This window comes from Meles meles, chromosome 1, assembly GCF_922984935.1.
Source record: "Meles meles chromosome 1, mMelMel3.1 paternal haplotype, whole genome shotgun sequence".
Lineage (NCBI taxonomy): Eukaryota > Metazoa > Chordata > Mammalia > Carnivora > Mustelidae > Meles > Meles meles.
The window spans coordinates 133,734,652-133,750,484 of NC_060066.1; the positions used below are offsets into that span (position 1 = coordinate 133,734,652).

Here is a 15,833-nt window from a genome sequence, read left to right on the forward strand (position 1 = left end):
TGGTTATAGACTTTTCTCCCCAAATAGACAATCATCCCAAGATCTCAATATCTGCACTTCCATGTGGCCCCTTCATCTTTCAAATTGTGACTCAGTGACAAAATGTATCATAAATTGCATGACTTGCTTTACATTCAAGTTTTTTAACTCTCACAATTGGCTAAATGATAATGATGTCTTAAGGTAAACTCCTCAGCATAACATTCACACCCTTCATATTTTAGCTTTTCTTGGCCTGAGCAGCTTCAATGGAATGGTAAATTGAAGAATTAATGCAGGTTGAGAAAATAAGAACAAGGTGTATGGAATACTCTTTTCTAGACTTGAACTCGATCAGAAGGAAAGTGACAGGAAGATAAAAATAAGGTAGAGGGAAGGGTTAGTTTGTTTATATGTTGGATAATCAAGGCTTGCATGAGCTTATGTGCTCTGAGAAAATAGCTAAAGCTACCAGAAAGGGTGTGATTATGGAACCTATATCTGTGGCAAGTAGGTTGAAGATAGAGCTCAGATAATACATTAAGTAATCTTGCATTAGGGAAAGGACATCTCATGATTTTCTACCTATTGTATGCCATGCCATATACATTTAAAGAAACTGAATTTGGATTTACCAGTATCATTTTAGTAAGTAGCCATGTTTAAAGAAAGCAACCATAAGAAGCCTTAACCTATTTTCTTTCACTGAAATACATAGCAAAGTTCATAAGATTTTAACAGATTACCTATATGGAGGAAGAGTTTCCTGAATTAAGCATGGAACTCTCTGTCCCACTGCCTAGGTTCAAATTATGGCACTACCATTTTGTAGCTGCGTGAACTTGCCTCAGTTAATTAATCTGTGAGACAGGGAAAATAAAAATCTTCCTCATGGGGTTGTAAATTAGGCAATGTATGAAATGCTTTTAGCCAGCATCAAATATATCCTAAATAAATATTACCTCCTATTAGTTATTATGTCAAGATTGGACAGGTTGAAGGAGATAGTAGGTTAAGGTGACTCTCCATTCCCATTTTCTTCAATAAAATTAACTCAAGAATGAAAGTAAGAGTACATAAAGCTCTGGAGGCCAATCAAATTGGAAGCTTTGAAGAAGCCCATATATTTTCCAGGAAATCTTTCTTGCAAACCTACCATGAGACAAGCAATGTGGTAAGAATTGGGCATCCATAGTATAATAAATAAAGGAGACACGGCTTCTGTCCTCATGAAGCATAAACAGACTCAAGAAAGAAACAAGATATTAAGCAAAGAATTACAGTAATAATATAAAATCATATTTGTGATACAAACTATATAGAAAAAATACAGGATGTATGTGATACAAACTATATAGAAAAAATACAGGATGTATGCAGTCTTAGGTCTTTCATAGGAAGACCTAATTTAAACCAAAAAAGCAGAGGAGGTCTTCTCTGAGGAACTGACATTTAGGGAGCCCTATGATCTGGAATGTTTCAGGAGATCCAAAATATGGTCCTGGATTTGGTGGGTGGCCATGGTTATAGAGACAGAGGAAGGGATGAAATTGATGGAGTCATGTTAATTCTCCTTCTAGAACTTAGTGATTCTCATTAGACATTGAGGGACAAGGACCAGTAAGGAGTTAAGAATAAGGAGACCAAAACAATTAGGTTTTCTATGGTCCCACTAAGTGAAATAAAGAAAAGATAATGAGTCAGGATTTGTTCTTAGTATTTTTAGATTGAATGCCCTTTTTTGATGTAGGATGAAAATTTATTTTTGAGCATGTTGAAATTAAAGAACTCAACCAAATCAGGGACCTATGCTGGAGGATATAAAGGACACTTTGACTACATACTACATGCTAGACAGAAGATAGAATCTTCACATCTATTTATAATTTTTATTTAGCCTAATACCCTACATGGGAGAAGGAAGTTCTGGGGAAGCAAATGAGAAGAACCAAGGGAGGAAAAATAGGAGAATAACCAGAAGGAAATGATAATGTGGAGGGGGGAACCAAAACAGAAGGGAGTCTTAATGTAGAAGTGTCCACAGGTCTGAAAGCTGCTCATCTTGGCAACAACACCTTGTATTGTTTCCTTTTCTCTTTCACACATAACCACTGAAATTCCAGCCTCTAGTTAGCAAACCTTGTCATATTCACCCATACGTTCACTTTGTCATTCATCCAGCAATTACGAGTGTACACCCACCATGTTCCAACACTGATGTAGTCATTGGAATTCAGTAGTGAACAAAACAAAAGTTCTTCTCTCTTGACTCTTACATATTAGTAAGGAGAAAGAGACAAATGAGTAAACAAGTGAATGCATACCATGTCAGATGGTCACAGTGCTGGGAAGAAAATACAGCAGGATTAGGAGAATAGGAATTGCTAGGGAGGTTGGTCAGAAGAGACCTGCCTGATTAAATGGCATTTGAGTAAACACTTTAAAGAATGGAGAGAATGAAAGATATGGATAGATACCTTTGGGGAGTACATCCCATTCAGAAGGAACAGAAAGTGCAAAGAACCTGAAATAGGAAAGTTTTTGGCAGGAAACCCTTGAAGGAAGAAAGACATGATCTGAATTAATTTTTCAAAGGATCCTACTGGCTGTAATGTTGATATAAGATCCTAGACAGGCAAGGGCAGAAGCAGAGAGACTGGTTAGAAGGCTGTTGTAACAACCCAGGCAAAAGATTGGGAGGAGAGAGAATAAACACAACATAATGTCAGAAGGCCTCGACACCATTGTTTCAAGTGAAATGATGTGTGTGAAAGTATTGTACACAGCATAGTTCTGTTCCAATGTGAGGGGCCATGGTTTTTGTTATTTTCATACAAGTCCCCCATCCCTTGGCCCATTATTTCAGACCCCATCTGGGTGGTGTGGCTGTGTGGTTGTTCAGGCCTCATTGAAATGAATAGCCGCATGCCCTTTAAGGGCCATCTCTGTGAGTGTGAATCAGAAATTGCTTCTCGTGCTTTTGTTGTTTTCCCCCACCACACATACCCAGGCACGCCATGTACTTCCCTCTGTGGCTTTCATTGCTTTTATGTTTTCCCTATGGTGTTTCTTCTGTTCTTGACATACAATTTTTCCATCTTCCCTTTTTCCTGGAGGGCTTGGATTGTCTGTTTTCATGCTTAATATTTTCTCTGTCCACCCATCTGTTTATTTGAGCTTGTTTCTTCCCTCTTGTCTGCTGGTCTCTTTATAGATTCCTTTGTTCAATAGTTTTAACTCCATGCCGCTGCTTTGTTTATCCTCTCAGCTAGCGCAGTATATTATTACCCATCTGCTACGGAAAGAGCCCCAGTGCCCCACAAAGTTAACTAAGCCCTTCTTGTCTGAACAAGTTTTTCAGTCATGCATTCAAGTTTCTAATCTACCCCATCTTCCCTGGTTAGGAGTGTGACAATATTATTTCTAAGCAAGCTATGCTCAATAGATCTCATCCTTTGTTCTCTTTCCCTTCAAATGGCTCAGATAAGATTTAATGGTCTGTTGCCTCAAAGGTAGGCAGTTTCAATATCAGTCCATCAGTAAGTATTTATTGAGTATTTGCTATGTGACCAGCAGCGTGCTAAGGACCGGGTTTAGATCCAAAGATCTAAACCGTCCAAGGCACAGGAATTTTCCCGATCTTGGTGGAGATGCAGCACTAAAATGTATTTACTGTGCACTCACTGCAATCCAGGAACTGTGCTAGAAACTAGGAATACAACATGAATTTTAAAAAGAAAGACATCTACCCTTATGGAGCTCATAGTCTAGCAAGGGAGAAAGACACATGTTAAAAATTATTTACAGTTCAATCAAATATGTACAAAATGCTCTGGGAACACAGAGGAGTGAAAGGGATTAGTTCTGCCTCGGGTAATTGTGGAAAGCTTCACAGAGATGGTTATATTTAACATGGAGTTTAATAAATTAGTGTTAATTAAGCAGAGAATTAATAATAAAAGCTAATATTTATTGAGTACTTAGGAGGTTTCAGGCACGGTTCTACATGCTTGTGAATTGACTCATTTAATTCTCACAGTAACCCTATCAGGTACCTCATTTTTCCCATTTTACTGATTAAGGAATTGATAAGCAGGTTAAATAACTTGCCCAAAGTCACACAGCTAGGAAGACATCAAAACTAAGATTTGATTCCAAAGTCTGGCTCTAGAACCTGGGCCCTTAAGCACTATCTTCTGCATATCTCACAAAAGAAAATGAAAAAGAAGGAAGACAGTATTTCAAGCAAATCAGTATGTTTGAAAAGCATAGTTTTTATACATGCTGGGAAGAAAATGCAACCATGAGACCTTAAATCTAATACACCATCTGTGGATATCAACCAGGTAGTAGGGTCTGACTGGTAAACCCATCTTTTCTCAGTGGGAATTCATAGAAAGGACCCAACTGAGAGGCATTAATGAGGAAGATAATCAAGTTTTCTTGATCAGTCTTAATGATATAAAAGGGCAAAGGGATGTGCTGATTAAGGTGTTGTCCATGTCAGCTAGAGCATCGAGTGGTTATTCCCAGTGTTACACTATGACTACAGGGTCCTCGAGAACCAAGTGTTTGCTAGCTGCGTGCTATCCCTGCCCCCCTTGGAAGCTAAAAATAGCCTCAAAGGCCCTCAGTCCTGTACCAGGGATGGTCTGAGGCCCTCAGATCAACTTGGCACCCAGTCGATTTCCTTTTTAGCAAGCCCACATCTTGACTTCCATTTCTAGTGAAACAGCATTTACATATATATGTGTGTGTATGTATGTATGTATGTATGTGTGTGTGTGTGTATGTGTATATATATATATATCCCTTTTATGCAGCTGCCAATTTTATGAAAGAAACAGAAATGAAAGGATTCTGAGGAAGAAAACGGTAATCAGAAATAGTGCTGGAAGATTGAGATAAAGGAAGAAAAAGAGGGCTGTCCTCCTACAGTAGGTATAGAGGTCTCCTTCTGAAAGGTGGACCAGGACTTTCTTTTTTTTTTTTTTTTTATTTTTATTTATTTATTTGACAGCGAGAGACAGGAGATCACAAGTAGGCAGAGAGGCAGGTAGAGAGAGAGAGGGAAGCAGGCTCCCCGCCGAGCAGAGAGCCCGATGTGGGACTTGATCCCAGGACCCTGAGATCATGACCTGAGCCGAAGGCAGCGGCTTAAACCCACTGAGCCACCCAGGCGCCCGGACCAGGACTTTCTAAAGACGCCCCTGACATTCCACAGGTTCGCTTGTGCTAGAGAAAAGAAACTGAATAGGAGACAGTTTTGTCTCCTCACTGAGAACTGAAGTGACAGTGTGCACATTTGGCCCGGCTAAATGAGAAACGTGCTTTATTCCCAGGCAGCATATAACAGAGATTTGAGAGTCTGCCAAGACTTATAAAGTCCCCCGAATGCTTCCCACTTCTGTTGATATATATGAGAATGAATTCTCATTCTCTTTATGAAGCCAGGAATGTATCTCTAACGTCTTTGAATTTCTGGGTAGGAAAATGAATGGTTTAGGGGCACTAGTGATGTTTTCATCTCTTCTTCCTGCTGCTTCCAGTAAGAGATGGACTGCATCTCATAAGACTGGCAAGACAGTGTTGGCAGGAGACCAGTCAGCCTGATCGAGTGGTTTATTATTTCAATTGAATTGTGAGAGAAAGGAGAAAAGTACTCAGATAAAACTGTAAGACCGTATTAGATACTACAGAGCATAAAAGAGATGGCACAGAAAGAAAAATAGTGGAGGACTATCCCAGCAATTTTCAGAAGATACCAGAGAAATGGGCTGGGGCCACATTAACATTCTCAGTTGTCTTCTATACCAACAAATAGTGATGAAAAAATATTAAACTGAACTTTAAAAGAAATGAACAGAATTTGGTAAATATCATCTCTTACATCTTACGGGGATGTGTTATGATGTGATTCCCGCCTGGAATACGGCCATGGAAAGGTGTATATTGTTTGGAATAAACAGGTCTAATGGAAGGGCTGGGGGAGGGGCAGTATATGTCAAAAAGATGTACACATGCAAGGAAATCACACACCTGAAGGTGAAGCATGGAGGAAGCAGCTGCGGGAGAGTGAAATGAAGGAAATACAGAAATGTTACCCTGGGACTATGTCACAGACCTCATAACCAGATGGTTAATAGGGACAGGCAAGATAGAGGAGCGATGTAAGCCTTTACAGACTTCAGATGAAAATCCCACTCCACTAAAGGCAAAACATCTGAAAAATTATTGAATTGCCTTGTTGTAAATTTGATCTCACAGAAGAGAGTGGTCTGGCTGTGTTGGCTTATTTCTGGCTCCTTATAAAAATCTGTTTGGGAAAAGTGGCAGCTAAAGCATCTTGAAGGAAAGTAACATTCCATATCATCTGTGAGTTCACTAGGCCACAGAAAGGAGCTCTGAGCTTGGATGCACATGTATCCTCCACCTTTAGTAAATCTCATTTCAGGAAGTTCAGACAAAACAATAGAAAACAATCCCATAGTCAGTGACTCTAACCTGAAGATAGATCAAGAAGAATGAGAAGTGGGGTCCCTGGATGGCTCAATCAGTTGAGTGTCTGTCTTTGGCTCAGGTCGTGATCTCAGGGTCTAGGATCAAGCCCCACATCATGCTCTCTGCTCAGTGGAGAATCTGCTTCTCCCTCTCACTCTCTCTCTGTGCATTCTCTCTCTCAAAAATAAATAAAACCTCTTTTTAAAAAGAAGAATGAGAAACTGTCAAATAGAAATTTGATAACCTAATCACTCAATTTCCCAAGGAGTAAGAAAAGGGTCAAGCATTTAGATAATCAGCAGTCAATGGTCATATTAGAAAATAAAGATCACATTAACAATGATGATCAGAAAAGAGTGGTATCAAGGACTAAGGATGTTTGAGAAGTACCAAAGCCTCAAATTATCTGAATTTGGAAAAAAAAAATTAGGGAAAATGAAAATGTATTTTGTCTGTTAAAAGTTAACAAAGAAAAAAAAAAGGAAAATAAAATAACCCACTACTTAGGGCAGATGGTATATTGTTAACTTATAATTAGTGAGAACTGTTCAATTCCTATTATCTTTCTAACATCCACACAGAAAATGCTCTTATAACTGAAAAGGGTAGGGAAAACACATTTGAGGGTTGAAGCCCAAGATAGGTAAGGATATAGTAGAAACATATCACATCAGCTTCACTGAATTTAAATCCATAGTGCCTGGCAAGAACTTGCACCTTTATTTTATTTTTTTTAATATATATATATTTTAAAGATTTTATTTATTTACTTGACAGAAAGAGATCACAAGTAGGCAGAGAGGCAGGCAGAGAGAGAGAGGGAAGCAGGCCCCCTGCTGAGCAGAGAGCCCGATGCGGGACCCGATCCCAGGACCCTGAGATCATGACCTGAGCCGAAAGCAGCGGCTTAACCCACTGAGCCACCCAGGCGCCCTATTTTTTTATTTATTTATTTTCAGCATAACAGTATTCATTGTTTTTGCACCACACCCAGTGCTCCATGCAGTACGTGCCCTCCCTATTACCCACCACCTGGTTCCTCAACCTCCCACCCCCCGCCCCTTCAAAACCCTCTGGTTGTTTTTCAGAGTCCATAGTCTCTCATGGTTCATCTCCCCTTCCAGTTTCCCTCAACTCCCTTCTCCTCTCCATCTCCCCATGTCCTCCATGTTCTTTGTTATGCTCCACAAATAAGTCAAGCAGAGAGAGTCAAGTATCATATGGTCTCACTTATTTGTGGAACTTGCCCCTTTAAAGCCTGAGCTACTTACTTTAAAAGAATATAATAATCAGAGCACAAAACTGTGCTGAGCCAACCGTGGTCGCACGCAGACCTCACTCATCTGTCTCTTCCACTTGTGAGCCCCTCCCACTCCTTCTCTCCCCCCACTTCAGTTTCCAGATTTTCTCTTGCTTCCTTCCCATCTTTTGGTTTACTTGTTTCTCTCACCTTCCCTGCCAATCTACTACTTTATTTCCAGGCTGATGCTTTGTCTCTGCCCTCCCTTTCAGCATATTCATGCTGAGTCCTCAGTTATCACAGTTCTACTAAATGTAAACTCCAGATTTCCTTTTCTCACTGTACAGACCCCCTCCCTGCCTCCTAGTTCAGAGGATATCAAAAATAAATTGTATGCTGTATTTTTGAAAGCATCTTTGTGTGATATTGCTGTATCACACTGCTGCAAAATAAATGTTGCCTCGGGTTCTTTAGAAAAGGACCTTTTTGGTAGAAGAGACCAGCAACCTTGAGGTCTGACCCCAGTGAAATTCTCCAAAAATAACGAAACCTTTGACTTGAGAGCGTTAATGAAGAAAGATGTTATTAAGAATCAGCATAAATTTAGTGAGAACTAACCAAATGATCTCATTTCCTATTTTGATAGGTTTATTAGGGAAGTAGTAAACTTGGAGTAAAAGATAAGATGTGTGACAAATTGGTAATGGTACAAATAAGGATAAAATTATTAAATAGCTATCCCAAATAATTTAAATATTGGATCCCTTTCACACACAGGGATTGCCCACAGCACACTATCCTTGGTTCTGGCCTTTGACTAGCACTTTTATTGACTGGTTTGGAGAAAGTACGCTGATCAGATGTGTAGAAGACTTAAAGCTAGGAAGAACAGTTAACATGCCAGACAATAATCTCAAGTTGAAAATACTTCAATCACCAATAAAAAAAAAAATAGGCCAAAACTAATAAATTCATACTAAGCATAATCAATTATAATACAATAGGGATGGGACTGGGGCCCCCGAGCTCCTCATTCTTTGGTCCTAAACTTTATATTAAACAGAAATATTGACTGATCCAGTTTTTTTTAAAGTATTTTTGATCATCCCAAAGATATAATTAACTGACAAAGATGTGACTCTTGAATTCTGTGCTCCTTTGCAGTAATAATTTTGAGGAATATTTATATTTAAATCAGATGTGTCATCTATAAGTTTAAAGAATTTAGCATCACTTTCTCCATACACATGCACAAATGAACAGTTCCAGTAATCAAGGATGGCTATAATCAGGGTGTATATCCACACCCTCCTTGGGAGAATGTAGGCTCCCTAATCTACACAAATATGTGTCCAAGAAGGACTAGACCAGCCATCTGTCCTTTCTGATTATATGTGTCTTTCAGTGAACTCCAGATTCCAGACGAGTTCTCAGGGGTATTCATAAGCTGACAGTACTAAGTAGAAGCTTTGGGTTTTAAACAAATGTCCACATTTTTAGGCACAGAGAATAGTAATTCATTTTCTCTGATACTCTTTCCCAAAATAATTTAAAACAGTTACCAGTCTTTTAACCTCTTCCAGATTAAAAAACTATACTATCTTAAGAACTATGATAACTTTTTAACACCATGTCCTAATAAGTTTTAGAGGCTAAGAGCACCTTGTTTTATTTAGTTTCTACATTAAACAATAATATTTTAATAAATAACAACAGAAAATCTCTAATGCAGAGCAGAAGGCATATTTAATATACACAGAATGTGAACTTACCTCTTACAATAAAATGTCTTGAAATATACATTGTGTCTTTTGAATAAGCCTTGATGACTGTCTAGGGAGTTTCTTGTTTAATCATCATCTGAATATTTTCTGGTGATTTCAGTCAAGACATGATCTGATTCAGCAAAACAACTGCTTTGACTGATTGATTTCCTGGATTGAAAAAAATTATTTTCTATCACATATAAATAGCTTTGTAGCTACCTCATGGACTTACTGCCTTAAAATATTATTAGAGATATTAAGCATGTCAAGATACTTTGACTGTGATTATTTTGTATTTAAAGAAGGGCTCGAATCTTTTTATAATTCTCATATTAATAAAACTGTTCAATAAATCAACAAGTAGCTATTAGCCCATACAACTATGTGCCTAATATTACACTGTCTATTTAGTACATGAATAAATGAACGTATATTTATTTTAACAAATATTTGAGCACCCATTATGTTTCAGTGATCTGCAGGAGCAAGATATGCCACAGGAGACACAAAGATGAATAAAACCTGCTAGGAAACTGCATATAGGAAGCTAAAGATAGAAAATATCTGCAACTTGAAGTAGAATTCACTAAATAGAGAAATAACAGATGAGTCAGCACAGCAGTGCTTGGGACCATAGAATTTGAAGTCAGGCAGCACTGACTGAATCCCTGCTTCATCATTTACTTAATTTTGTACCTTAAATCTCATTCACCTCCTCATGTGTTGAGGTTTAAATAAGACAACGCTTTAAAATCATGGCATTGGTCTAATACATAGTAAGAACTCTAAAGCTGTCTGTTATCATTGCTCCCACATAATAGATAAAACACCATATAGGTCACTGAGGGAATAGAAGAGAAAATGGGGAGGAGAGAAGAAGAGGTGGGGGAAAATTGAAGAAATGAAGAAGATAAAGAGACAAAGAGATCTCATCTTCAATCTGGTTAGGAAAGGTGGTAGAATAATTGAGGCCATCTTCATGAAGCAGTGGCACGTGAGATGTCTTTGAAGGATGGGGAGAAGTTTTCAAAGTGGAGATAAGAAGGAAGGGTATTCTGGACAGAGCATTCAACGTAAATTTAGGCACCCGAGGACTCAACTGACAGTTGTGGTTCATTGTGGAGCATGTGTTCAGTCTAACTGACGCACATGGTGTTTGGAAGTCACCAAAAAAAGACATTGTTAGAGAGCCTTAAATGTGAGATAATATTTAATTTAACAGATTTTTGAGTAAGGTACCAAGAAATTTAGTCTGTGCTGTACAGCCTAGATTAGGATGACAACATTACATAGGTTGGAGTGGGGAAAGAAAGAATATGAGAATGAGACTTATCATGTGGGCTCTTAACTGCATTAGAAGTAATGGGAAGCTAATTAGTCATGGTTACAGACTGTGGTAGACATGTAGTAGACACAGAGGATTCAAAAGATATTGCAGATCCAGAACTCACAAGACTTGACCACAGAAGGTGAAATGCTGGAGGAGGGAGAAGTTGCAGTAGACTCAAACTCAGAAATTTCTAGCCTCAGTGATTGGAAAAATCCTACTCCTATTCACAAGATGAAGGAAATCAGAAAGAAGACCCAGCTTCATGATGTTAATGATAAGTTTAGGGAGTGGAGAATTCAAGGTACCAATTTCTAGTGACAAAGTTCTTCATGCAGCTGACAAATGTAGATCTTGAGATCGTGAGAGCGGTTTGGAACAGAGATATTAATTTGGATATCAAGTGCCCACCTACAGATTATAGTATAGTTGAAGCTCTATCGCCAGCACATGGAAAAGAAAATTGTGAAGACAGTGTCGTAAAGTTTCTATCTTCTTACTCCTTGAGAGATGCACAAATAAACTGTATATAATAATGTATACTTTGTTTCAGTCTGAAAGCTCCAAGTCACAGCATACTGTCAGTTAGAGCTGAAATAGAGAAAAAAGTAAAAAAGGGTAATGATGGTCATAAAAAGAAGAGCAGAATATAAAATGCCAAAGAGAATACAGGAAGATAGCGTTAAGTAAGAGTCAAACCTCCTTGAATGCAGACCTTGAATTCAAACAAAAAAATTCTCTTGTTAAAAGTTAAAAACAAAAGCAGACAATCTTAACAGCATACTGATTTGACAAACATTGTTACATCCTTCTGTTTTTGTTTTATGCAACAAAGTATTTCTATTGTTGATGAAACATCTTCTGTGCTTCACATATTAAACACACTTCCAATTAATATGAAGAACAAAGCAATGTGTAAGTGCATGAAAACTCTTCAGGGTGAATGAAGAAAATCCTAGTTCTTTAAAAGAAAAAGAGCATCTTTTTCTAGCTATTAGGTGAACCTAATTAATTAACATAAATTAGAATTTTTAAATAATGAAACATACTCTTCAACACATGACAGGTGGGTATGCTATCAAAGCACTTTTTTGAACTGAAAATCTAGAATCCAAATGCAGTGATATAAATGCATAGCATTCGTGTTTTTATTCCCCTCATTCCTGGCAATCTAAAGTTTTCTAATTTAAGTGTATCACCCTTTGTCAGTTTTTATTACTTTTGGGAAAAAAAATTGGAAAAAAAAAAAAAGGAAGCCACGATCACTGAAAAAGTTTCATGTCTTCTGTCCACAGAAACAGTTTTAGATCATCTAGTGGAGAACCTATGGAATGCAGTCAATTAGGTCTTGCGTTTCTAAGCCGGAGATAGACACACATACGTGCGCGCGCACACGCACACACACACAAATTTGCCCATCTTTCAGAAGACAAAATTTCAAGCTACAATTATGGAAAGTAGATCTATGAGAACTATACTCCTGGAAACTTCCTAAGTTACATAATGCAACATTATATAAAAAAACAGAGAAATCTAGACTGATCCTAATTATTCCATGGCAGTGTTTTACAATGAGCCCTGTCAGTCATTCGGTGCCTACCTTGTAGGATGTCATTGGAAAAGCACTGCAGTACCTTGGAGCCTTTGGTGAACTGAGCAACCTAGAGCAAGTCGTGGCCGTGATTGATGAAGAAATGTGTATCAACTGTGGCAAATGCTACATGACCTGTAACGACTCTGGCTACCAGGTAAGGATTCTGTGGTAACTGGGATGCTGTGAGGCATGTCTCTTCTGGCTTCCGTAGCAGAAAGCATCTTGTGTTGCTGAGTGCGTGATGGCGACTAGACGTGCCCAGTATTGCCCCTCAGCAGGGGCCTATCTGTCCTCTCGTTCTCTAAGCATGGGATTTTTTTTCGAAGGAGAGCCATAACTTGTACTAACTGTGCCACTACCCAGTGAACAGTGTTATTTTAATATCATCATATCACCCAGAACACTGGAGGGAAAAATCCAACCAGAAAGAGAAATCCACCCAAATATGGATGTTAGGAAGCATTAGGCTTTAATACAGAGGAAAGGGAAGAGAACTACCATGTATTGCCATGACCCTGAAAGGACTTGATTCTTTCTACTGCAAGAGAATTCTCTTCCATTCAGTATTGACTGGGCTTCTACTACAGTAAGAAAGAAAAAGCATCTTCCTACCAGGGAAAGTGTTGGGACCCAGAATTCCTTTGTGACTGGAGAAGCCAGCAGGTTGTATTCATACCACATGAAGTGAGCCGTGGGTTCTTCCCAGGGCCTCACCCTTCAGCAGAGAGGCTGCCAGGGGACCACACAGAAGATGCAAGGATTCAGCTGTCTTCAGTCTCAAAACTACAGAATCATGTTATTCTCATTAAACTTTACAAGCTATGAAGAAGTAGAATAAAGTAACACATTTTGAGATGATTAAGGGAATTTTCAAGGTAGATAAAACGGCCTGTTTTTAAGAATTGAAGTTCATTTAGCTTATGCAGCCTGATGGAAGGTCCCATGCTGCTCGTGGTGGGATTTTGCGTATTCTTCTGACCACCTAATAGAGATATAACAGACATATTTTAACTTAAAAAAAATCTCTTCCTTTTTGACATTAGTTCCATACCAGATTTTGTTACCTAGTGTGTCACCTTTTTTATTTTATTTATTTATTTATTTATTTATTTATTTGTAGCTGAAAGGTGTCTCTAACAGTTATTTTGGAAATGCTAATCCCATCACACTCACTTTCGTCTTTCCTCTAATTAACCAATTTGAGATGAGTCAAGGAGTCCTGTCACTAAAATCATAGTGGCAGGACGCTAATAGCTCAAATCTTAAAAGTTATGCCTCCTACCTTAGAATTCTAGCCTTGGTACAATGTCAGTGAAAAACAAAACAAACAAACCAACCAACCAAAAAAACCATATTGATGAGAAAGATAACCACAATTATACATTTTCAAAGATTTAAAAAGTCCTCCTTTGACTCTTCTGTCTCAAAAAAGATAAAAAATAGAAAAATCAAATTCTTCAACTGAATATAAAATTTTATATGTCTGCAAGTTTATAAAGCATAAAATTTTTAAGATATAGGCATTATTTTATTTTCAGTTGCTTCTTGGGTTTCTATTTATAAAAGGGTACATAAGGAAGAGAAATAGTTTTTACTCATTCAAACAGCCATCCAAGATGTTGTTTTATTTTTAAAAAATGGCAACAATTTATGTGGATGAAGTTTCTTATGGTTTGTCATATCTACAGTTCTTGTTCAGTTCGAATATGGTTGTTTCCTTGAAGATCAGACTTTTTGTATATTAAGCAGTCTGACATAATTTTAATCTAATAAAACCATCTTCATCTTTATGTGCATAAAAGAGGAAAGAATTATAGTTACAAGTAGCTTCAATTGAGAGGGCAACTTTTTCACTAAAAAATTACTTTCAATTGGATTATGACATGTTTTATATGGCAGAGAACAAAAGTCAGAATCGAGGAATTAGTTCATTGAAAATCCTCACACCTCAAAACTGGCACTAAAGCCAACTTTTTTTTTTTTTAACTCCTGTTTTCTTCTCATTTGAAATCCAAGCAAATACATTCATTGCCTCAGCTGACTGCGACACGTTGTCATCCTTGAGAATGAGGCACGTTTGGAGAGAAAGCACCCCAGCATCCTCAGGTAGCAGACACCCCATCCCGATAGGAGGGGAAGGACCTGCGCTCTGCTCAGAACAAAGCAAACGAGAGAGTTACTATTCTGTAATCTTTTCTTCAGACCACACAAGAAAAATACCTTTAAGGAATTTTAAACAATATATTTCTAATTTAAAAGGATTTCTTCTCTGGTTTGTTTTCTTTTTCTTTTTCTTTTTTTTTTTTTTTTTTTTTTTTTTGGTTTTTCCCTCCCCTCTGGCACCTCTGGCAGCTCAACTGTTGCTATAACTGACCCCCAGGGCTGGATATCTTCCTCTGTCCTCTCTGAGTGCCTCTCTGCTGCAGTGGAGGACAACGTTCCTACTAAAATGGTGGCGCCCTTGACCTTTCTGGTCAGTGACAGCAATACTCTTTGTTTGCAGGCTATCCGGTTTGATCCCGACACCCACCTGCCCACAATTACTGACTCCTGCACGGGCTGTACTCTGTGTCTCAGCGTCTGCCCTATTATCGACTGCATCAAAATGGTTTCCAGGACAACACCTTATGAACCAAAGAGAGGCTTGCCCTTAGCTGTGAATAATCCGGTGTGTTAAGGTGATTTGTGAAACTGTTGCTATGAACTTTGAGGCCACCTACCTGTGCCGATCTTTTTAATTGTGACCATTATGTTCAGCTCTTACTAAATTGAAACAAATAGATAATTTTAAAATAAATTTCTAAATGAAAACTATAAATTTCTAAATAAATTTCCAAATTAAAAAAAAAAATCTCCTGCCAGTGACCATTCAATTATTGGTCATAAAATGGAACAATTATTTTGTGAGGATAGTTGTTAAATAACTATGTAGCCATTAATTGGATATTCACCATTAGCTGTCCATTCTGAAAAATATTAACTTTTTTGTGGCAATTAATGCAAGAGTTTCCAAATTGCTCTGTGCTATGCTCTGTCTTTGATTTCTAATTGTAAGTGAAATTAAGTATTTTATAACAAAGTACCATTTAACTTACAAGAAAATGTTTCCTAGGAAACATTTTGTAATTAAAAATTACGTTTAATTTTAACACTGTTTCTAAGCAAATGTAATTAGCTCCTTAAAGCACAAATGAAGAGAGTCAAATACTTATTTACTGTGACAGAAAAAGAAAGCCAAAGAGGGTTTGCAAAACTTTTTTAAAGCCCTTTCGTCAAAATAGCTTCTTTGTGGGAGGCTAGATACTCACGTGAAAGTATTTGGTAATCATTATTATCACTCGGCTGGTCCCCACTCATGCCTGAGATGGGTAGTCAAACTCTACCAATGAATCAACATGACATTCTTCTTTAAATATTTAAACTATG

At 37.9% G+C, this 15,833-nt stretch overlaps 1 protein-coding gene across 1 annotated transcript in view; it reads left to right on the top strand.

The window, feature by feature from the left end:
- DPYD (dihydropyrimidine dehydrogenase) overlaps positions 1-15,478 on the top strand; it is an 868,613-nt gene extending 853,135 nt beyond the window's left edge. Inside the window, exons 22-23 of the mRNA XM_046016334.1 lie at positions 12,421-12,561; positions 14,911-15,478. Of these exons, the coding sequence (XP_045872290.1) occupies positions 12,421-12,561; positions 14,911-15,084 (315 nt within the window). The 3' untranslated portion in view covers positions 15,085-15,478. The remainder of the gene's footprint in view (positions 1-12,420; positions 12,562-14,910) is intronic.
- The last annotated feature ends 355 nt before the right edge of the window (positions 15,479-15,833 follow it).